Below are 21,780 nucleotides of genomic sequence, written 5' to 3' on the forward strand. Positions count from 1 at the left end.
GTCCCACCCCGGACAAGAGCACCTTCTGTTTCCCTGAAGAAGATCCCCGAAGTGCAGCCAGAGGAGGGTCGCTCGCAGCCTGTCCTTCCAGCCGCTGGCCGCGCGCCGCGGGCGGGGCGGGGGCGGCCCCGGAGCACCAGAGGGAGGCCCCCGCCTCTGTCCTGAGACGGACTCGGGGTCCGGAAGCACCGGCGGGGCCGCCCCGAGCCCGGAGCGCCTCCCCACGCCGGCACCGGGTGCGATCGCGTAGCTCTGGCGGGGGCGGGGGGGGGGGCAGCGTTACAGATAAATAGCATCTCTTACAAAAGGAATCACAATGGCCACCACGGGAGGGGGGCGGGCCAGGCGTCCCCGACGGGCGGGCTAGGGCGACGCTGTGGCGGGCGCCGGGGCCGCCAGCTCTGGGCTCCGCGCCCCCGGCCCCGCCGCCGCCGCCTCGGGCAGCGACTCCTCTGAGTCGGTGCGCAGGTCCTCGTCGTCGTCCTCGTCGTCGTCGTCGTCCTCCTCGTCGTCGTCGTCGTCTTCGTCGTCGTCCTCGTCGTCGTCCGCCTCCTCCTCGGGCAGCTCCAGCTCCTCCTCCTCGTCCTCCTGCGACGACTCCCCAGCCGCCACCGGGCCGGGCGCGGGTGCAGCGGGGCCGTCGCGGGGCCCGGGGCCGTCGCGGGGCCCGGGGCCGTCGGGCGGGCCGGGGTCCCCGGGGTCGCCCGCATCGCCCGGCCCCAGCCCCAGGCCCGCGGAAGCGGCGGCGGCGGCGGCGGGCGGGAGGAAGAGCAGGGGAGCCCCGGGCTCGGTGCCCAGCGACAGCGCGCCGTCCAGGCCGACGGCGGGGCCCGGGGACGCGGCGGGTGGCTCGCCGCGCTCCTGCTTGTCGTGCTTGCGCTTGTGCGAGTCCATCTGCGACATGCCCACGACCGTGTGGCGGCAGCCCGGGTAGGTGCAGTGGAAGTGCGAGCACTTGAGCTTGTACTTGCAGTCGGGCACGGCGCAGTCGGCGCTCGAGCTGAACTGGCAGAAGCCCGCCGCGCTGATCACGTCCTGCTTGCCGTGGTGCTTGCGGTGCGCCGTCACCTTGGTGCTGTCGGTGCAGCGGAAGCGGCAGCGCAGGCAGTGGAAGTGCGTGCTGGAGCCCGAGAAGGGGCAGTCGGCGAAGTGGCAGCTGAGCGAGGCCTTGAAGCGCTTGAAGTCGTCCAGCACGAGGTTGTCCACGCGGTCATGGTGCTGCGCGTGCTTGTACATGTGCGTGCGTCCGCAGAACTTGTAGCCACAGTTCTCCCGCGTGCAGTGGTAGTGCGTGACCTTGAGCGAGAACTGGCAGGTCGGGTCCCTGCAGTCCTCGTAGAGGTCGAAGCGCCGGAAGCCCTCCAGCATCATGCCCTCGTCCAGCATTTTCCGCGAGGAGGCCGTCTTGCGCCGCTTGCCGAACGGCGACATGTCCTCGATGATCCAGAAGCGCTTTTTGGCCCCGGAGGCTGTGGGCATGGAGATGGTGTTCCCTGCGGAGGGGCCGGGGGAGGTCAGCGCGAGCCGGGGAGCCTTTCACACCCACGCAGGGTCCCCGGTTCCGCATGGTGGCCGGAGGGCAGCGCTGGGGGTCGGCTTCCCCAGACTCTGGGGGCCTCTCCCCGTCCCCCGAAGAACCAGGGAGCCCCCAGGCTTCCCCTTGCGTCATCCCCTGTCTGCAGGACGACCACACAGGCATCCGCCCCTCGTGCGGCAGAGCAAGCAACCCGGGGGATGTGGTGGCCGCTTCCTGGCCAGTTTGGGTGGGAAGCGAGGACGCATCCTGGCGCTAATTGAAGCTGAAGGGGGAATCTAGGTCGGCAGAGTGTAATTACCCAGGTTGGACGGACGCCAGGATGCCATCGCGAACCCGCCTCTAATGAGGGACAGGCGGGCTCCTTCTCCCGGCCGGCTAACCAGTCTCCCCGGCTGCCCACCTGTCTGCACAGGGGACCTACCTACTTCCCGCAGGGATGCCCAGCGCCCTGGGGCTGTTTGGAGCCGTAACGCCCTGCCCTGAGGGACACCTTCCCTTTGGTGCCGGAAGATTCTTTCAAGTCTTGTGGGGGTCTTCTGCCCCCAGTAAGCCAGAAGAGGGCAGCTCTTCTGAGGGGCCGGGGCTGGAGCAGGGGCTCAGCTGGCAGACGGGTTCCCACCTGTGCCCTCCCAACTGGACCCAACAGCGCCCTGGACTTCGGATGGCTCACGGCCAGGGCTGCCTGGTTGAGAGTGGCCCTGCTGCTGTGGCGTGAGGGGACAGCAGCCCCTGGCACTGCGCAGGCAGCTGGGGGAGGGACAACAACCCTGGCATTCCCGGCCTCACACCCTAGGAATGAGAGAGAAACCTTCAGGGGCTGGCCCTACCCAGGGTCAAGGGTGGGGTATTCAGGCTTCTCCCATGTGGCTGACCTGCTCAGCCTGCCCCGAACCTGCCTAGAATATCCGGCCTCCACGGCACCACTGTGCCGCGTCGTCCATTTAGGGAACGGACCCAGTCACCCCCCACCTTGGCAGGCGAAGAGAAACCAAGGGCGGCGACGGTGTGGGGGTGCGTGGCGCAGGACAAGGGAGGGTGTGGGGCCTGGAGATCCAGGTGAGTGAGAAGCGGCTGCTTTGGGTCTGAGGGCACAGGGCTCAGTGTGGTTATGGCAGTGACAGCCTTCCACAGGTAGAATTCCAGAAGGGAGACCTTCTGCCTCTCTGGCACAGCACTGGCCTGGCACTCAGCAGAACGTGAGGCAAAAATGAGTGAAGGAGGGTGCAGGGCTGCGGTGATGGCCACAGCAGAGGCGAGGGGCTGGCGGGTCCCAGCCCTGCGGGGCATCGGATATGCAGGGGTGGGAGGTGGGGTGGGAACTGGAGGCACCCCTGCCATTGAGCACTGCCTGGGGCCTGAGCCACAGGGACTCCCTCTTCCTGCTTGGCTCCAGGGCTGGGAGGGGGTCAGGCTGGTGTCAGGGCCCTGCCTGGACCCAATGCTGAGCAGGAGTCCAGAGGAGCTGTCCTCGGGACAGAGACAGGGCTCTCTGGTTTTGGGGGGTGCTGGGCTGTGCGGGACGCAGGGTGGCCCTGTCCTCGCCCCAGCAGGTCACAGGAAAAGGTCAGGTCCCGGACCATGGCCTTGAGGGTCAGCGGAGGTGACACACACTGGCAAGAAGGCATGTGCGAGTTACCTGCAGCATCCTGAACTAGGGGGACGTCACTTTTTACTGGAGTTGCGGTGGCTGTGGCGGGCGGGAGGCGGGGCGGGCTGCCGACCGGGTGGCCCAGGCCCCGGGTGGCTCCGAGAGTGGCACTGAGCAGAGAGTATGAGAGACAGGGCGGAGAAAAGAGGCATGGGAGGGAGGGGAGGGGCGCCCGGAGCACGGCCGCTGAGAAGGATGGGGTCAGTGGGGGCTGCGGAGCCACACGGGCAGCCTCGTCGCCAGCGGCAGCAGGAGGAGGAAGAGGAGGAGGAGGAGGAGCCGGGCAGCCTGGAGAGGGTGGAGAAAAGCAGAAAAAAAAAAAAAAAAAGAAAACCAAAACAAAGAAAAAACAAACAAAAAAGAACCAAAATGAGAAACCCAATGGCAGAAGCAAGTATGATATGAAAACACGTGGACAGATGACGAGCAGAGAAGCGCCACGAGAGGAAAGTGGGGAAGGAGGTGGCAGGAGGAGGAGAGAAGGGGAGGGGAGGCTGCGCAGGGAGAGGCCGTGGTGGGCTCAGAGAGGGCCTGCGGCAGAGCCCGGCCCTGGTGCGACCCCAGTTTGGGGTCCAGGGACTGAGCTTCGGGGCGATGGCAGAAGGGCCAGAAGGAAGGCCGCGTGCCCGGGACCTGGGCCCTGGCAGGTCCCCGGCCCCCCTGCCCTTGAGGACGAGCCCAGCTCCTCTCCTGGAAGCCGAAGCCAAGGGCTGAGTGCGGGCAGGAGGGGGCCTCAGTGACCCGTGTCCCCCAGACCAGCCGGCCCTACCGCACACTAAGGCTGGCTCTGTCCTCCTTTGAGGCCACGTGACCACGGACCCTAAGATGGACCCTGCGGTGCCTTGGGCCGGAAGCTCCCGGCCCCCGATGTCTCCTCCTGGCCCGCTGCTCGCGCTGTCGCCGCGCCGCCCGGCCGTGTGCTCACCTGCCGCCGTGCTCTCGTTGCCCACGGGGGTGCTGGAGCAGCTCCGGTCCATGGTGGGCGACTCAGAGGACACGGCGCCCGGGCTGCAGCCCGTGTAATCCATGTACTCATCTGTCTCCGTGTCCATCAGGCTCGGGGGGCCCTGAAAGAAGAAGGGGCACCCTGAGGAAGCTGGGCGGGGGCCACGCCGCCCACAGGGGGGCAGGCAGGCTGTCCCTCCGGGCGGGACGCACCGACGCCTGCTGGGCACCCCGGGCGCTCACCTGGGAGGGGGGCACGCGATCGAAGTTCTTGCCCAGCATCCTCCGCATGTGCTTCCGGGCGTGGGAGGTCATCTGGTGCTTGAGGAGGAAGGAGAACTGGCAGCCCTCCCGGATGCAGTGGAAGTGGCTGTTCACCTGGTTGTACTTGCAGCCTGCGGACACAGCCCCGCCGGCCGTGAGCTTCCCCCGGCCGGCGCGCACAGCACCCACCGTGCCTCCTGGGCTCAGGGGAGTGTGGCCAACGGGCAGATGGTGTCTGGGGAGGGGACACGTGCCCCGTGGTGGCATTCCTCTGAGGAGGGCTTGTATCCACCCCACCCCCGGGGGAGGAGGTCCTAGGCTCTCCGGCTGGCCAGGGCCTGGGCCCACCCTCTCCTCTGGCCTGGCGTGGAGGCAGGTGACAGTGGCGAGGCTGGGCCCCATCCCCTGCCCCCTCTCGCTGAGAGGTCCCGGGGTTTCTGGGCGAGAGACCCTAATGACCCGTCCACCAGGTCGGCCCCCTCCCGGCAAGCCACCTGTCTCCACATCTCTGGGGAGCCCGGGTGCCTGCCCCCAGACCTGTGTGGACCTCTGCCCCGCCCCCACCCACCTCGGCTTCCCTCTGGGCTGAGAACAAACAGCGGGCAAGACTGCAACAGTGTCAGCAAAGGGCAGGTGAAGGCCTGCCCGTTGCCATGGCGCCGGGGCTGGCCAGGTGTCTTATATCATCCCCCAGCTTTGTTTGGCCCCAACTACCACCAAAAACACCCGAAGCTGAGTAAATACCGACAACTACGGAATACCCTGACCCCCGTAAACTGAGCCCAAGGACGGCACAGGCCACCAAATGTTGACATCTGTTGCCATGGTTACCAACCCTCTCCCAGGCCACGAATTCTTTTTGAATTAATACTTGAAAGAAAGGTTTGTTTCCTGTCTTTTCTGGCAGTCGCTGAGTATCTCACCCTGCCCCTGTGGAAGGGCCAGTCTGCGGCAGCCAACGGCCCCACCTCTGCTCCCCCAAGGCCCTGCTGCTATGACCACCTGAGTCACAACAGGCCTGGCCTGCGGCCCAGCTGTCTGTGCCCGGCCTGCCTAGCTGCCACCTGCCTTCCAGTTTCCAGTTTTTTCCTGGCAGATTCCTACCCCACATCTGCAGGCCTGTGAACGTGTGGCTCCATCCTGAGGCAGGTGGGTGGGGTCTGCCCCCTGCCCAAAGGCATCCTCAGGGCACGCTGGGGCCAGGGAGCTACTCGGGAGGCCCCGGTCGGGTCCAGGGCTCCGGGCGGCTTCCCTGACGAGGGCCCAGCTCTCAACAGCAGACTCAGCTCCCTGGCATCTGCTTCGAAGTTCAGGGCCATCTGTGGCCTCCTTCCCAGCCCCATGGCCACCTCCTTCTGGGTCACCCCAGGTCACAGATGCTCTGGGCCGATCCACAGTGTACATGCTTGTCCTACCAGACCCCCACTGCCAAGCACGGTGCTGGCCAGAGAAGACACTCAAAACCCTGAGCTGCCACCACCCCCACCACCTCCCATAACAGCACGGAGCCCTGCACACCGCTCTTCCTCGATAGGTATCTGCTGAATGAGCAAACAAACCAGGGGCCGTTCTGGAAAAGCCCTTGCAGTTAGAGCCATGGAAAGAGATCCCAGAGTGAGGAACATCAGGGGCTCCTATGTTATCCGCACTCCCTCTTGAGAGAACGGGAAAGAGCACCGAGTCCAAGGCCTGACTCTGATGACGAGGCCCCAGGCATTTTCCCCGGATGTAGGCGGAGTGCTCTGAGTCACTCACACCCCTATTCCTGGGCTCTCCGTGTTTTGACAGTTTCCCCTGTTTGATGATGCCTGGCCTGTGACATCAGTGGCATTTTTAACACAACACAGAGTCTGACGTGCAGGGACAAGAGGTGGGTACCAGGAGAGGTGGCCGGGGCCACCAGAGCCACAACCTTGCCACCTGCTGCAAGTCTCTCCCCCCAACCGCGGCCCTCAGTACCTAGCCTGCCACACTCCTCGCGCTTGGTAAAGTACTTGAATCCGTTGGCTGCCCGCCGCTCGGCTTTCTCGTGCTTCTTTATGTGCCACGGCAACTTGGTGGTGATGTTGGTCACAAAGTAGCAGCCGGTCCGGAGGCAGTGGTAGTGTCCACGCATCCGGAACTCGCAGTGCTGCAGGGAGGGACGGGAGGGTCAGGGCCAGGCTGACCACTTCTCTGAGCTCCCACCGGGCCCACGGCTCTGGGAGTGGCAGGCCCTTTGTTCTTCCGTGCTCAAATCAGAAAACACAACTGGGTGTAGGCCTTTCGCATGTTAAAAAGCGGTATGTCCCTTTTGGAATCTGACCAAAACATCCTACCTGGTAATCGTGCCACCCATTTCTAATTCCACACCCAGAGCAGACATCACTAATCTGGCCTAGCACTCTTCTCTGGAATGCCCAGCTCTAGGATCAGACTCCTTCTCAAGGCACTCTGCCAAACAGCCCCTACCAGTCTTGGGGTAGGCCTTTATGGTGAACTTGATCTGCCCTTCCTTTCTGGGGCACGGACAGTTCAATCTCTAGCTGTCCAATGGGCCTATTTTAAAATTCTAGGCCTCTGGGGAAAGGGAGCATAGTTCCAGGATGGGCAGAATGATGCCAAGTACACAGAGAGTTGGGATGAAATGACAGACGTCACCAACTGAGCACCAATCTGGACCCCTGCCCAGGGGCCTCCAGGGGCCCAGGGGCAAGAGAGTGCCCTTTCCAGAGTCTGGACGAGGCCAATTCAAAACGGGCGTGAGAGACGTAATGAATCCCTGCCGGGAGGAGCCAACCCCGGGCCCCGTGCCTCCCTGCCCCCCACCCTGGGCCCCAGGCCCCCGCCCGCACCTGTCCCCCGGGGCTGACCTGGTTGGGACAGAGACACTGAAGTGAGTAGTACGCAAACTGGTCTCGCACGTTCACCAGGTTGTTGTTGGGGTTGATGTGGTCCAGGCAGTGGGACTCAGCCTTGCCGGAGGTTTTGCAGACGTACTTGCAGTTCCCGAAGAGACAGTGGAAGTGGAACTTGTTGGCGTACTTGCAGTCCGTGGCGAGGCAAGGATCGCTGGAAGGAAACCACAGCCCAGAAGGTCATTGGCGTTCCCAGAGCCCTCCCCGTCGACATCCTGACATTGGTTGGAGTTGGAGTTCTGCTCCCTAATCCCCTGCGGTGTGGCCCAGAGGAATGGCCCCCGGGGCTGCCTTCCTGCTCAACAAGTGGCCTCGGCCAGAGGAGACTACAGATCCCAGCATGCTTTCCTGCCTTCTTTTTGGAGCTCGGCTGGTGCAGAAAGGGTTGCGGTGTGCAGCCTGCCCAGAGCATTGCATGCTGGGACACGTAGTTTCCACGGCCACACCTCAGGATTATAGATAAGGCGGCTGCAATAACCTCTTGGATGTGAAAATGAGAGATGGCATTGCCAGCCCTGGCGGGGCGCCAGTGAGGGCCTGGCTGGCATGGCACAGGCACTGCCCTGGGTGTGGCTGACTGACAGGGTGCAGATGGGTGGGCAGCCCTACCCGGAAGCTCTGCTCCCTCGGGGCCCGGGCCAGGGGGAGTGTGCGCCTGGTGTCAGGTCCCGCTGAGGCGCACAGCTGCCAGGGCCCCCAGGGTCACCTCGGGGCTCAGGGCTCCCGCCCACTCAGAGAACCTCACCGACTGGCTGAGTGGTGGGGCTCGGGGGTGGGGGGGTGGGGGGTGCTGGGCTGAGCCCCCATGCCGTGAGCGGCAGCCCTGCCCCACGGCCTGCCTCCTGGGCTGCAGACAGGTGTGGAGGACGCCATGCCCCGGCCTTCTGCCCTGGCTGGTGCCACAGCTGCCGCCACGGTGGCCCCGGGGTGGGAATCCGACCGCGCTAGGGAGACTAAGAGCGCTGCCGCTGTGGGGAGGCGGAACGGAACAAGGGAAGCTCGGGGAGGGACGGAGAGGAACGCAGGTCCCCTTCCATGCCAGAGGCCCAGCCCCAGGTGCCCAGAGAGGGGGGACAGCTGCCACTCAGGCGGTACACGTTCACATCCAATTTATTACTTTTATTGAGAACAGGAAGCCGCACACATAACGATACAGAGTCACCATTCTCGCCGCAAGGCGCCACCACCATCCAGTGAGGAAGGTCCCTTCCACCCCTGAGAGCTCAGACCACTGTGCGGACGGGTGTGGGCCTGGAGTGGGGGCCTAGCCCCCTCGCCCCCCACCCATGACTTCGCTTGCTCTGCAGAGACTTATCCATGGGTGCAAAGCCCAGAGTGAGATGCAGCCTTCCTTGCCGGGCGAGGCCCAGCACTCCCGGCCCACCTAAGCTGGTCCTCACAGTGCCAACGCTGCCCCTCTGGAACAGCGGCCCCTACCACCACCACCTTCTCCCACCCCGGCTGCCTGCTTGGGGAGCAGGCAGTGAGGCCAGAGCAGCAGCTTCTTTGGCTAGAAGGACAGTGTCCGATGACCGTGTCCCAGAGAGGCTGGGGACAGCCCGGGCTCACTGCAGGGTTAGGAGCAGCACCTCCTCGGCTGCCCTTGCTAGCACCTACTCCCGAGACACGCGGGGGACACGGGACTCCCGGCTCATCGAGGGACTCACTTCTCCTGGAACTGGAGGAATCCGGGTTTGACCTGGGGCTTGGCGTTTTCTAGAGAAGTCGTTGCCAAGGGCGAAGTGGGCAGGTGAGGCACTGACGCTGGAATCTGAGGCATCTGGGGTATGGTGGAAGCCAGCTGCTTCCAGGCGAGCAGCGTGGGGGTGGAGGGCACGGCAGCCGGGCTGGGAGTGGGACCCTCCAGAGAGGCTGTGGTGACAGGAGGCGCTGGAGGGGACGAGGGGGCCAAGGCAGGTTTGGTCTCCGCAGCCGAGGTGGGGAAGGGAGCCTCTGCGTTTCCCTTCACTGCTCCTCCCTCCGTCCGGAAGTGGAAGCTGCAACAGGCAGGAACAGTGGCTCAGTGGGGAGGAAGAGGGCCCTGCGCCGGTAGCCTTTCCCTGGATGTTACCCCATCATGAGCCTAGGGGCCCAGTGTCCCTACATAGTCCCCAGCAGCAGGTGTGATGCCACCAGGAGAGAAGGACTGAGAACTGCTGTGTCCTCTGGTTCTGAACTTGGGCTCCTGGCTCAGCCCTAGCTATGTCTTCCTGTGATCTTCCTGCTGTGTCTGTCCCTAGCTCCTTCCTACACAGAGCAGGGGACAGGGACAGCAGGGGGCATGAATCTGTGCTTCCAGAATCTGCTCTGAGAATTAAAGGTGGGTCTCGTTCGGCCCTCAAAGATGGCTCTTCTGCAGACTAACGGCTGCCTGAGCAGTGAGCGGAGCCTGAGCTGGGGCCCGGCAGTAGCCAAGGTCTGTGTTAAATGTCTGCAAGTTCTGGGTTCAATTACAAGAGGCGGCTGGCCTGCTGCTTTTCAGCTCAGTGGGTTTACAAATTAATTTCATTATTTTTAGGTCAAAGAAAATCTACAAATGCAATACTGTGGCTTGGAAAAGGCCTTCATCTAAGGTCTCTGCCTGGGTCAGAGTGGGGTCTTTCCAGCTGGCTCTGTAGGGAACATCTGTGGTAGAGCTGCTGGCCACACTGGTGGGGGAGGGGTGTGGGGGGTGGGCAGAAACAGCTGCTCAGGGTCTCTTGGTGGAGCCTGGACAGGCTCAGAGGACCCCACCAGGCGGCTGAGCAGGTGGAAGGATGGGGAAGCCTGCCTTTTTCAGGCAGTACCTTCTAAGAAACTAGCTCAGCTTCTGAGTTTCGGTGCGAGCAGCATACGGCGCCTGCCTGGAAGGCAGCTAGAGACCCAGGCAGCCCCCAACCCCACGCAGCCTGGAGCCAGGCTGGAATGAAAGGGGCTGGGTTTCTACGTGCCCTGGGGACCCCCACTCACTTGGCATGCTTGATGGCCCCGTCCAGGGTGCTGAAAAGCGCGCCGCACTCCTCCACCACGCAGTGGAAGTGTGCCTTGTGAAGGAAGTCACACTGGGCGTCACAGAAGTCCTTGGTGCCAAACCTGGCCAGAGGAAGCAGCAGTCAGAGGAGACCCTGGGGCACTGGCCACCACGATGGGTGGGTGTGGCCCTTCCTGCTCCTTTGCTCTGCCAGGGAGCCCCTCACCTTCGAAGGTACACCTTCCAGGGCTCGGACAGCTTCTCCTGAACCAACGCCTTCACGGCCTTGCCCAGGAAGGGCGAGGACTCCACGGCGGGGCTGCCCTCCGCTTCTGTCTTGATGTTCAACAGGCTGCCAAGGTTGGGGTTGCCCTGAGACATCTGCAAAGAGAACAGGGCCGGTGCTTGGGACTGGCTGGCCGCCGTGGGAGCAGCAGCGGCTCTGGGCCGCCTGGGCCTCTTGCAACGCACTAGAGCAGTGGAGAGGAGAGGGCGCCTGGCCCTGCACAGCTCTGGCCACAGCCGAGTCTGCTCTGAATGGTGCTGCCCAAGGCAACGTGGAGATGCCACGGCTCCTCCACACAAACCCCGTGGTGCTAAGATCCATCACTCAAGCTAAGGCCGGGACTCTGGGCACACACCAGACCAGCTTTCCCCAGACTTTGTGGCTCCCTGCTTATTTTCCTGCCAGGTTTTCAAAAGAAGTGCAGGAGGAGGGGGGGGGGGGTAGCCCCTATGAATTCCTTGAGAACAAGAGAAGGCACACAAAAGAGGAGCAGAGAGGGAGGGAGGGAGGCTCAGGGGGTGAGATCAAGATGGCTCAGGGCTACTGGGCCAGGAGGGGGAGTGGCGAGGGGGAGCCTATGTGAAAGCTTGACCCACATGGGGTGTGGGGCCCCAACACGAAGGAACGAGGGGGTACAGGGGCCAGTGACACCCTCCCCCACCGCCAAGAAGGGAAGAGTAGAGCAGGAGAGCAAGGGAGGAGAGAGGAAAGGTAGAGGGCGCAGGGCCCTCGGCAGAGGGTGGCGGGAGGCTCCTTCCCTGCCAAGGGCCCTGCGGGACCCCCACCCGTGAGGTCCGGCCCAGGCCCAGCTCCCCCAGCAGTCACTTGTGTATGGTAACCAAATTAATCTTGCTGTAGTCAAATTTATCATGTGAAGGGGGGAAATATATTTGAGATGATGTATAATTTACAAAGACCCTGCATTATTTAAAATAAATATTCTGGAGCGACCTCTGTGGAAGGCGTCCGAGACCATTACTCAACCCGAAAAGTGGAAATTGATGCTTTGCTCCCACTTTAGTGCCCCTCCCCCACCCCCTTTTAAACAAACAAAAAATATATAAAATAAATAAATAAAATTAATAACTGAGAGGGAAAGAAGTTAGAGGGCTCTGGAAAAGCTTTTGGAGCCCTCCATCTGAAGGGAAGAAAAGGGTGTCAGAGGCTGGAATATATTTCTTCAGCCAGTTCATTAAATTAATTTGTAAGCAGTGGCTCTGAAATTATATCCGATGAAAAATGGCCTCAAAATTTAAATGGTACAAACTCATCTTATTAGAGGCAAAACATTAAAAAACAAACACCTCCCCCCCACCCCCCCAGCATAGCTTTAATTTCTCTGGGTGGGGGAGCGGGAGGCGTGTGATGGATGGTTCTTACCTTATTCATAAGCGAGGATAAAAGAGACGAGTTTGCCGGGACTGCATGGCCATTTGATTCATTACTGGAACACACAAACCAAGGGGCCTTAGCTCAGACGTACGTGGGACTGAGCCCAGACACTCACCCTTCCCTGCCCATCCCGAAGGCCCCGGCCCCGCCTGCTACATCTGCCTGGGCTGGAGGAGGACCCCCCCCTCCCCCCCCCCCCACCGGGAGGGCTTGGCCCCTGGCCTCGGTGGGGTCTGGCTCCAAGGGCGCTGTCCCCAAGAGCCTCCTGCAGTGGGGCAGAGCTGGTGGGGTGGGGGCCTGGCCTCGCCTCACCTGGGCTCCTTCACAGTCAGGTCTAAACTGCGGTCCTGGGAGACCTCGTGGGGAACCGGGGCGCCAGCGCTCTCACCGGGCTCCTGCTTCACCGGGGCCGGGGGGAACCTGGCGGGGGTGGCCTGCTGCCCGTTTCCTACAGGGGAGGGGAGGGAAGATGGTGTTAGAGGGGCTGAGGGCTTCCTATGGACACAGACCGGAACCCCCCCCCGCCGGGAGGGAGGGCAGTGGGCTGGGTGGGCCGGGGGCCCCAGGGGAACCCTGGCTGCTGGTCAGAGATTCTCCCCACTGACATGATCGCTTGTGACGCTTACCCCTGTGTGGCAATTCTTCAAGTGATAATTATTGCAAAATTATGTCAAAGTTGTCCCAGCTCAGGGCCTCCTGGAGGAGAAGGGCGGGAGGCTGGGGAGGGGGCTGGCACGGGGGTGGGGGCCCTTCATTTTCTCCACCGACTGTCACAGTCAATTTGTGGGGCTGCCGCTTAGGCTTTTATTAAAGACTCTGTTAATGCTGAGGGAAAGTGGCAGATCTAGACTGGGAGCTGCGCCCCTCCGCAGGTCCCCGGCCCGCTGTTGCCGGGGCGACGGCCCTGCCTTCCACTGAGCATGCCTAGGAGGGGCATCTGCTGTGTCAGGGCGATGGGAGCTGACAGCCAATCAGAGCAGTTCAAACTATGTGACCTCGCCCGTCAAGCTGTCCAGGGCAGGGATGTGAGGCCCACTGTGGCCGGGCTGGGCTGGACCAGGGTCTGGGTGGGAGCTGGCGGGGTGTAGCCATTGGGGGAAAGTCTGGAGCTCGGTAGGCAGATGATTTGGGAGGCCAAGCAGAGCAGGGGCAAAAGAAGTTGCTGACAGGAACATGTCCACCGAGCCCTTCTCCACAATCCCCAAGTGGCTGAAATATTAATCTGCCCCAAGGCGCTGCAGCTGACAGAAAGCTGCTTCACAGACAGCAAGTGGCATTTGATTAAAAAATAAAGGAAAACGCTCCCCCCCCCTTCCCTTGACCTTTCTTTTGGGGGAAGGAGATTTTTCTAATGAAAAAGAAAGAATTTGACAGTCTGGCCCCTGAGCTCAGTGTGGTCCTAAAGTGGGGCCCACCCCGGCCCACAGGCGTCTGGCCAGAGGCACAAGGCCCCTGGGCATCCTGCCATCCCTCTCACACCTGGGAATGGAAGGTGGGTCACTCCACGCTTCCAGCTGATGGGAACGTCCCACTCGGGACAGGATAGTAGCTCCCCGAAGTCACTTGCCCAAGGTCCCCTGGGAAATGGCCCAGCCCCCTTGCCAAGCACTGGCAGGCCCTCTAGGAGACCTGGGCAGACCCCTGGGCTAGGCTGCAGGGACCTTCCGTCCTGCCTGGTCTTGAGACGGTCTCACAGCAGAGTAGGGCACGCGGGTTCAGGAGCCGGACCGCCGAGGTCCAAGTCTGGACTTCGCCGCCTCCTGGCTGCGTGCCCGGGATCAGGCTACCCTCACTGCCCCATCAGTACCACCAGGCAGGACTCTGCTTCCCTGCCGTGTCTCCAGCACCGGTAAGGCACATAGCCCTCAGTAAGCACAGCGGTTGCTGAATGAGTGGCTAAAGTGACAGCTGACTGTTCTCAGCTAAGTACCGAGAAGGGGGAGAACAGGGAGAGGAGCCAGGTAAACAGAAAGCCAAAGAATTCCAGAGATCAGAGAAAACATTTAAAAAGAGTAGAAAACTTGAGAAGGAGAACCACTCCCCGTGGTAAGCCAGAGGGAGGCCAGAGGTGGGACTCGGGAGGTCTGGCTGGGTTGTCCAACATGGCAGCCGCTGGCCAGGTGTGACTAAGTTAAAGGGATTCCAACCAAAATCCGGTTCCTTGGTCACAGAGCCAAGTTCAGGCACTCAACAGTCCCAGGTGACTAGTGGCTGCCATACCAGACAGCACAGGACAGAACAGTTCCGTTCTGGCAGAAAGTTCTACCAGACGGCACTGACGGAGAGACACTGGAAGGTTATCCTCGGCCTCGAGGGGCCGGCCGGGTGTAAATCCCAAGCATCCCCGAAGTGCGGCCACCTGCTGCTTGGCTGGACCCATGCCCCTCCAGGTGACACGGGGGGCCCTAGGGAGGCGCAGGGATCTGGGACTCCTCTCATCAGCGGCTGGACTTGCGATGAGGGAGGGTGACAACTGGGGGGTGTGGAGTGGTAAGGACCAGCTGCCCCGGGACACACAGGCTCCCGGTGAGGCCAGGCCTATGGCCCCCACTTCACAGATGAGAGAACAGAGCTGCCTCGGGTGGGGTGGGCAGGCCAGAACAAGGGGGCCCCAATAGCAAACAAACAGGATGGAGGCAGAGACCAGGCAAAGATGGGGGCTGGGGGCGTGGGGGACGTGGGTGCAGGAGTAGAAAGACGCCTCTCCAACACCCCCCGACTCTGCTCTGCAATCTGAGGCGGCGGGCTCCCGGGGTCCGTAAGCCACTCGTTTCCTGGGCAGTGCCCGGCCTGCTCACCTGGGTCAAAGGTGGCAGAGGGCTTGAGGGCAGCCGCGGCCAGCCTGGCCATCATGGGTGAGATGAGGCCCTTGCTCGCCGAGATCCTCTCCATGATGGAGGCGGGGGGCACCGGGACAGAGGTGGCGGCGGCCGGGGCAGAGTCACCGGCTCCCGAGGCGGCCAGGGTGGGTGTGTCGGCTGCCGCCGAGGCCACTGCCCCGGATGACATGGCACCCAGGAGGCCGGGGGCACCCACGGGCAAGGAGGCGCTGCCCCGGCTCGGAAGGATAGGGAAGTAGGGGGCGGCGGTGGGCAGGCCTGAGTTGGAGAGGGCCAGCGCCAGCGGGATGGAAGCGGGCAGGCCCTGGGACAGCAGCCCGGAGATCTTGCTGTTGGGCGGCTTGGCGGCACCGGGCGTGGCCTCGGCGGCGGCGGCGGCGGCGGCGGCGGCGGCCAGGGAGGCGGAGGACTGCTGGCTGGTCGGGGAGGCGCTCAGGCTGGAGTTCTTGCTGCTCAAGGCCGAGAAGTCGACCAGGTCGTCGTTGCTCGACTCCTCGTGCTCCGTGTCCTTGGCGCCCAGCAGCGAGGACGGCAGCCCCAGCGCGCCCGAGGAGCGGACGTGCCTGCGCTCGTGCTTGCGCTTGTGCGAGGTCATCTGGCTGGTGGACGTGAAGGTGAAGCCGCAGCCGGCGCGGATGCAGTGGAAGTGGTTGGTGGCCTTGCTGTACACGCAGCCCTCGTACCTGCACTCCTCGTACTTGTAGAACTTCTTGAAGCCGTCCTTGGCATACGCGTCATCCTTGATGTGATAGCTCTTGTGCTTCTCGATGTCACACTTGTTCTTGAAGGTGAATGTGCAGCCGGGGCGCCTGGACGGGACACGGCAGGGGCTGTCGCAGGGCCTCGGGGAGGAGGGGGCGCCCGGAGGTGGTCCTGCCCGGCTTCCGCCTCGGCCCCGGGGGGAGACCCGGAGAACCCCAGGGCGGCCCCCCTACCCTTGTGCCTGTGGCCTCCGGGAGGCGGGACCCCGAGCCCCGCACGGGCCCACTTCCCCACCTCCCCTCCCTCCCCCAGTCCAAGCAGCCTCCCTGGTGGGCTCCCCGTTCACCTGCAGTGGAAATGCGTGGTCTTCTGCCCGTAGAACTGGCAGTCGGCCGTGCCGCAGTCCTCGGTGGCTCGGAAGCGCTGGAAGCCATCGTTGATGAGCTGGGTGTTCTTCTTGTGGAAGTTCTCGTGGGTCATCACATCTGACGTGCTCGTATACACCTTGTTACAGCCCACCTGCAGGGGCAGAATGGCCGTCAGGGGGACCGAGGCCAGGCACCCCCGGGCCAAGGTCAGAGCCGCGGTTCTGCTGGCCACAGACCCCCCTGCTCAGGGGAGCTTCGGCCCCTGTAAACATCCAGCTGGGCTGTGGAGAGCCTGTGAAGATCCCCCCGGGCCCTGCAGGCCTGGGCTGTGCTGAGGGCTGGGTTGTCTGCACGGACTCCGGGCACCTCCTGGCGCAGCCAGGTGTGGGAGTCCCGTTCCGCCGAGGGGCGTTTGGGGTCCTAATCCGTGGCTCTGTCTCGAAAGCCCCTGGCAGTAGGCAGGGCTGGGCCTGGGGGCCCGGCAGTCACCTTCGGCCCCGGGACTCGTTCAGTGGACACTTCCTGGCACAGGGCCCTCCCCACCCCACCCTAGCTGGGCCAAGGCAGGCAGCGTTGCCATATTGAGTAAAAACCCGTGGAATCTGAGCACTCTTGAAGGCTGGGCCGTGCCAGTGTCTGCACCATCTCAGGGCCCGGAGAGAGAGCCCCCCTCTCCTCCTGGCCCAGGTTGTTCCACGGAGCCCATAACAACCCCCTGACAAATGCCGGGGGAGGCGCAGCGGCTGCTATTTGCAACCCCGAGTCGCTCCCCGTGGACCTGACACCTTGAAAAAGCCCAGACTCGGCGTGGCATTAAAACAGAGAATTAAACAAAAACCTCCTCAGGAACCATTTGCAACGCTCCCCTTGGTGTTAAAGCCTGAGAAATGCTGGTCTGTATAAACAGCTCCCTGAATTTCACCCGCACCAAGTATGGCCATGGGGACGGCCCCGCCCTGGCCCTGCCAGACACCGCCCGGGCCCGCGCCCCCAGGACTCCCTGCGCTCGCCTGCTGCCCCCCGCTGCCCCCGCGCCAGGCCCCGGCCCCTGGGTGGCCCTGCCCCTGGCACCTGCATGCAGTGGTAGTGGGTGCTCTTCCCGTTGAGGTGGCAGCCGTGGTAGTAGACGCTGCAGTCGTCCAGCGGGCTGAAGCGCATGAAGCCGTGCTGCAGGGAGTTGTCGCGTTTCTTGTGCATGTTGTAGTGCCGGATCACATCCTGCTTGCTCGTGAACCTCTGCAGGAGAGCACGAGTTGGCAGGGGCCTGGGCCAGCCCCTCACCCAGAGCACTGCCCCCACCCCCCCCTCCCCCGCCCACTTGGCTCTCCCTGGAAATAATCCTGCCTGGGGTCGAGGCAGCCGGGTGGCGCCCAGGCCAGCACAGGGGACCACAGACAGAGCAGTTCCAAGTCCCAGAGCCACAGGGCCTTCTGTGACCTCCCGCCAGGCTCCCAGCGCTCACGCCCAGGAGCAGAGGAGATGAATCTGGCCAGGCCCTTAAGGCAGCGGTTCTGACAGGGGACAGCTCATTTTGCCCGGTGTCACCTATGGGCTGTGCCGCCAGCTTGGGCTCCCTGATGAGCAAGAGGGGACAGCCCTGGGCACACTGGCTGCGTTTCCCTCTTGTTCACCTGCTCTGCATTTATCACAGGTGGCTTTGACCATAAGTGACGATCTCTCTGCCCCTCAGCGTTATCATCTACTAGCCGGGGCAGGAGGACACCGAGAAGAGTCAGACAAGGTGCCGAGGCCCTGGGGCGGGGGTGGGGGGTGGGGGGTGGGGCTCCCAGGGAAGGGAGCTTGAATGATCATCCCAGGGAAGCAGGTGGCTCCAGACCCTATCAAATGCCTGTTAGGCTAATAGTTTTCTGGGTTCTCTGTCTGCGTGAGTTAAGCTCAGGCGGCCTCGGCAGAACTGAACACCCCTGTCCCACTTCCGAGAGGCTCCCCCACCGATGGGCCAGCCCGCAGGGGCGGGGCTGGTGCCCACAAGGCCCTACCTGGTAGTTGCACTCCGGGTCAAGGCAGTGGTAGTGCTCACGGTACTGGTAGGCGCAGTGGATATGGCCACAGTGCTGACTGCCGGAGAACCTGCAGAGAGGAAGGGTGGGCTCAGCCCTCTCTGGGCAGCAGCCCCAGGGAGGACTCTTCCCTCCCTTCCCAGGGAGGACTCTGCTGCCAGAGTAGCAGAGAAAATATGTGCCCATACCCTGGGGAAGCGCTGCTGGGGTTCAGGGGCCCTGAGCCCTTTGTAGGGGTATGGGGGGCAGAAGTGGTCTGTGGGGGTGAAGCGGCAGAGGCCAGGGTGAGTGATCAGGCCTGTTGGGAATCCTAGGACCACTGAACTGCAGACCTATCCTGCCTGCCTCGGGAATGAGGACGCAGTGAGGCACACAGGCCTGGCACCAAGGTGGGGAGGAAGAAGCTGGGGCGGGCCAGACGGCAGAGCAGAGACAGGGAGGAGGCCTGGGATGGGATGGGATGAGGTGGTGAGGGCAGGAGCCCCCAGGGTGACTGCCTTTCCTGCAGGTGCCGCCCACCGGCCCCGCACCCAGAGTGAAGCCAGGTGCTGGAGACACTGGCTGGGCCAGCCCAGGGCCCCGCTGCTGAGAGGTGTTAAAGCCTCTCTCTGTCCTGGGCTTTCCTGACACTTGAAACAGCCCAGGGTTATGAATTTTTAAAGCACAGCATCTGTTCGGCTTCCTGCGGCAGGGAGTGAGCTCTCCAGCCAAGTCCGCAGTCAGAAGCCCCATGCTGCCTGGCCACTGCCCGCCTCCCAGAAACCCCGACCTTCTCCAGGCCCCAGTGCCACTGGGCTGTGGTTCTCAGGCTCGGCGATGGCCACCCTGGGGAGGCGGCTCTGGGGAGAGCCTGCTAGGACAACTGGGGAGGAGGCTGGCCTCAAGACTGTGGGACACGCGCGCGCGCGCGCACACACACACACACACACACACACACAGACAGAGACAGAGGGAGAGACCCCTTTGTAAAGGGAGAACCACTTGCAAATAAATATTTAAGCTGAAGCTGCCAAAAAGGCCATCTGCTGAGGCACTAATAATAACGATGATAATAATAATAATAAAGAGATTGGAACAAAGCTGAAAAGACAGAGAGGGACAGGAAGAACCTAGAAGATCAGCAGAAAGACACAGGCTGGGGCACAGCTCCCTCCTTGGGCTGCCCCATCGGGTGTTGGCAGCAAGGGGCCGGATTCGGGGGCCTCCATCAAGGCGAAGGTTCTTTACCCACCCATCGTGTGGCCTTAAAAGTGTAAGAGGGCAGGTCTGCGGTCAGGAGGTGAGGGTCAAGGCCCGGTCCAGGGAGCACACTGAGGCCATGTCAGGGAGGATAATTGCGCGCACCTCCTCTCATCCCCAGCGGCTCCACGTTGGCCTGAATCCCACCCCAGACTCTGTATGAGCCGTGGCGGGAGCTCGGTGCTCACCTGTGGCCAGGCCCTGCCATCAGGCCCCTTTGGGCACCCTGGCCCTGCCTAGGGTACAAGCTGCTTCAGGGCGTGTGGCCCAGGTCACATCGAGGGGCAGGGGCTGAGATGGGACGCAGTCCCTCTGGGGAATTTGAGGGCATGGGCGCATAGAGGTAGGGAAGCAGTAGGCACTCGGGCACTAGCGGTCAGATGGGCCTGTGGTCCCAGGGTCCCCAGGCATTCCTGGCCCCATCCCACCACCTCTCCAGGGCAGTCTCCTCCCCAGGGGCCTACCTGGCAATATATTTCTGGTAAATGTTTACATCTTCGGTGACAGCTGGTTTATCTGTGGGCAATCCGTTCCTGGCGAGAGACACACAGGGCACAGCCGATTAGCCGACAGGGGTAACTTCACACCCCAGAAGTGTCTAGGGGGCAGCTCCCTGTCCTGGGGCCCTGGCCCTTCCCTCTCTTGCTCTGTTGTGCTCTGAGGCCCTCAAGGTGGGACTGGAAAGCCCTTTGGCGGAACCTTGGCACAGGTTCAATTAGCCCAACTCCGGCAAGGGCCGGGCCATCCCAAGCTGGCACGGGCCTAGCTAGGAAGCCTTGGAAGCTGGGGCCTGGCCCCCGTTGCATACCGGGAGTCAGCAGGATGCTGGGAAGACCACTGGGGAAGGGGCAAGAGAAGGTGGGGTCATTTGATCAGAAAAGGCCCCCTCCCAGGCCAGTGGGCAGCTCCCTAGATCTGCTCCAGGGTTTTGGCTCTGCCTCAAGGGGGAAGGGAGTGTGGGAACCCCACACAATTGATCCACAGATAATTTGACCGTTGCCTGGGGGTTAGCGATGAGTGTGCCCCCAGACTCCTGCCTTCTCTTGCTGCCTTCCCCACGGCCCAGGCCCTGAACCTGGGAGCCACGGTGACCGGCTTGGAGCCCAGAGCCCTAACCCCAGACTAGGGCTTTCCCAGCCAACCCCAAGGCTGCATTTGAGGCACAGAAAGCCTGTCACTGGCAAATGGGGGTTACAGCAGTCCTTGGTACGCGTGTTAGCAGATGAGTACATGCATGGGAATACCTGACGTGTGATGCACGTGTGCACACTGCAAGATGTGTCGCATGCTGGGCATGGGTGGTTACGCAGGCCGTGTGTGTGTGTGTGTGTGTGTGTGTGTGTGTGTGTGTGTACCTGTGTGCACACGCAGGCATGCGCATGTGCAGAAGCATGTGAGAGCCAGTGCGTGTATTAAGCTGGCCGCATGGTGGACGTGTACAAGTACGAGTGGATGCGTCCACGAGCATGGGCTTCAGGGGCAGAGAAGTGGCTACTCTAGTCCCGAGTTCAGGATGGACGTCCTTACTTGACAGTGGAGACGGTCCCCGTGGTGATGGAGTCTGTTTTGGAGAAGGTCGACTTCAGGTACTCGGGAGTGTTGAAGGGCAGGGAGGCAGATGGCTCGGGCCCTGGCCCAGGGGCGCTGGGAGCACTGGGCACGCTGGGGAGGGGTGCAGGAGCCAGGCTGGGGGTGGGCGGAACCTTGGCGGGGCCTGGCTTCTGGATGGCCCGGACGTCGTACTTGGAGGGGCGCCCCACCTTGCCCGTCTTGAAGGCAATGGCCCCGCCCATGTCGGGGCTGCCCTCCCCGGGTTTGAAGAGGTGCAGGTACTTGACGTTCTCCAGGTCATACTTGGATGGCTTCTTGTAGGTGCTCCCGTTCTGGGGCCGCAGGTTCTCGCCCGTCTTCAGTTTCTGGATGAAGAAGTCGTACTTGGAGGTGCGGGCCACCAGGCCCTGCATGGGAACGCTGCTGTGTGAGGGCAGGGGCAGGATGGTGGCCTTGGTCTCCAGGTGCGCCGTGCTGCTGGGCAGCCGCAGGCCGGGCAGGGGCCCCACCACGTCCTTGCCCGCCCGCTCCTCGGCCTTGGTGCTGTGGGCCGGCCAGGAGAGCTGCTCGCCGGCCTTGAGCTTGCGGATGTACTCCTCGTATTTGGAGAAGCGTGCCCGCTTGCTGAGGGCATCCTCGGAGGCGGGCAGCATGGAGGAGGTGGCCACCTCGGGGGTGGAGCCTGCGTGCAGCTTCTCGAAGCTGATCTTCCTGGCCAGCTCGTCCCTCGTGTTCTGGTCATCGTAGCCAAACATGCCGAGGAACTCGGTCATAGTGGAAGCCGCGTAGTCCCGGAGTGAGGAGGCCTCTCCTGCAGCAGTGGGGAGAGGCCGGTCACCTCTGGGAGGGAGCAGGGTAGCCAAGGGACAGGGGGCACCCCCTCCCCGTGAGCCCCCACCCACAGAGGGAGGAGGCTGGCATGGGGAGGGGGCGGAGCACGACATGATCTATGGACATTTGGCTCACTTGTTAGGTTTTACGACTCTTAAATTAATTTGTTTAAAAAAAAAGTAATTAATACCGGGGTAAAATAAAACGAGTTCATCAATGCCAGGAAAATCAATTTCCTAAATGTTCTGGCCGATGGCTTTTCAGTACATTAAACAAAGTTTCATAAATGTCTCCTCTCTCTCGCCTTGG

General features: G+C 62.6%; 1 protein-coding gene across 7 annotated transcripts in view; it reads right to left on the bottom strand.

Moving 5' to 3' along the window:
* Window positions 1–226: 226 nt before the first annotated feature.
* CASZ1 (castor zinc finger 1) overlaps window positions 227–21,780 on the bottom strand; it is a 153,404-nt gene continuing 131,850 nt past the window's right edge. For 6 of the 7 annotated variants that reach the window (XM_053207041.1, XM_053207052.1, XM_053207043.1 and 3 more), the window contains 17 exons: window positions 20,617–21,451; window positions 19,554–19,622; window positions 17,830–17,920; window positions 16,901–17,065; window positions 15,808–15,980; window positions 14,718–15,568; window positions 12,232–12,367; window positions 11,908–11,971; window positions 10,468–10,622; window positions 10,241–10,363; window positions 8,959–9,288; window positions 7,247–7,445; window positions 6,354–6,525; window positions 4,374–4,525; window positions 4,111–4,252; window positions 3,174–3,473; window positions 227–1,493 (listed from right to left, as the gene is read on the bottom strand). In XM_053207041.1, coding sequence (XP_053063016.1) covers window positions 364–1,493; window positions 3,174–3,473; window positions 4,111–4,252; window positions 4,374–4,525; window positions 6,354–6,525; window positions 7,247–7,445; window positions 8,959–9,288; window positions 10,241–10,363; window positions 10,468–10,622; window positions 11,908–11,971; window positions 12,232–12,367; window positions 14,718–15,568; window positions 15,808–15,980; window positions 16,901–17,065; window positions 17,830–17,920; window positions 19,554–19,622; window positions 20,617–21,451 — 5,087 coding nt within the window. In that variant the 3' untranslated portion in view covers window positions 227–363. The remainder of the gene's footprint in view (window positions 1,494–3,173; window positions 3,474–4,110; window positions 4,253–4,373; window positions 4,526–6,353; window positions 6,526–7,246; window positions 7,446–8,958; window positions 9,289–10,240; window positions 10,364–10,467; window positions 10,623–11,907; window positions 11,972–12,231; window positions 12,368–14,717; window positions 15,569–15,807; window positions 15,981–16,900; window positions 17,066–17,829; window positions 17,921–19,553; window positions 19,623–20,616; window positions 21,452–21,780) is intronic. The other variant, XM_027060433.2, reaches the window with a different exon arrangement.

Source organism: Acinonyx jubatus, chromosome C1 (assembly GCF_027475565.1).
Source record: "Acinonyx jubatus isolate Ajub_Pintada_27869175 chromosome C1, VMU_Ajub_asm_v1.0, whole genome shotgun sequence".
Classification (NCBI taxonomy): Eukaryota; Metazoa; Chordata; class Mammalia; order Carnivora; family Felidae; genus Acinonyx; species Acinonyx jubatus.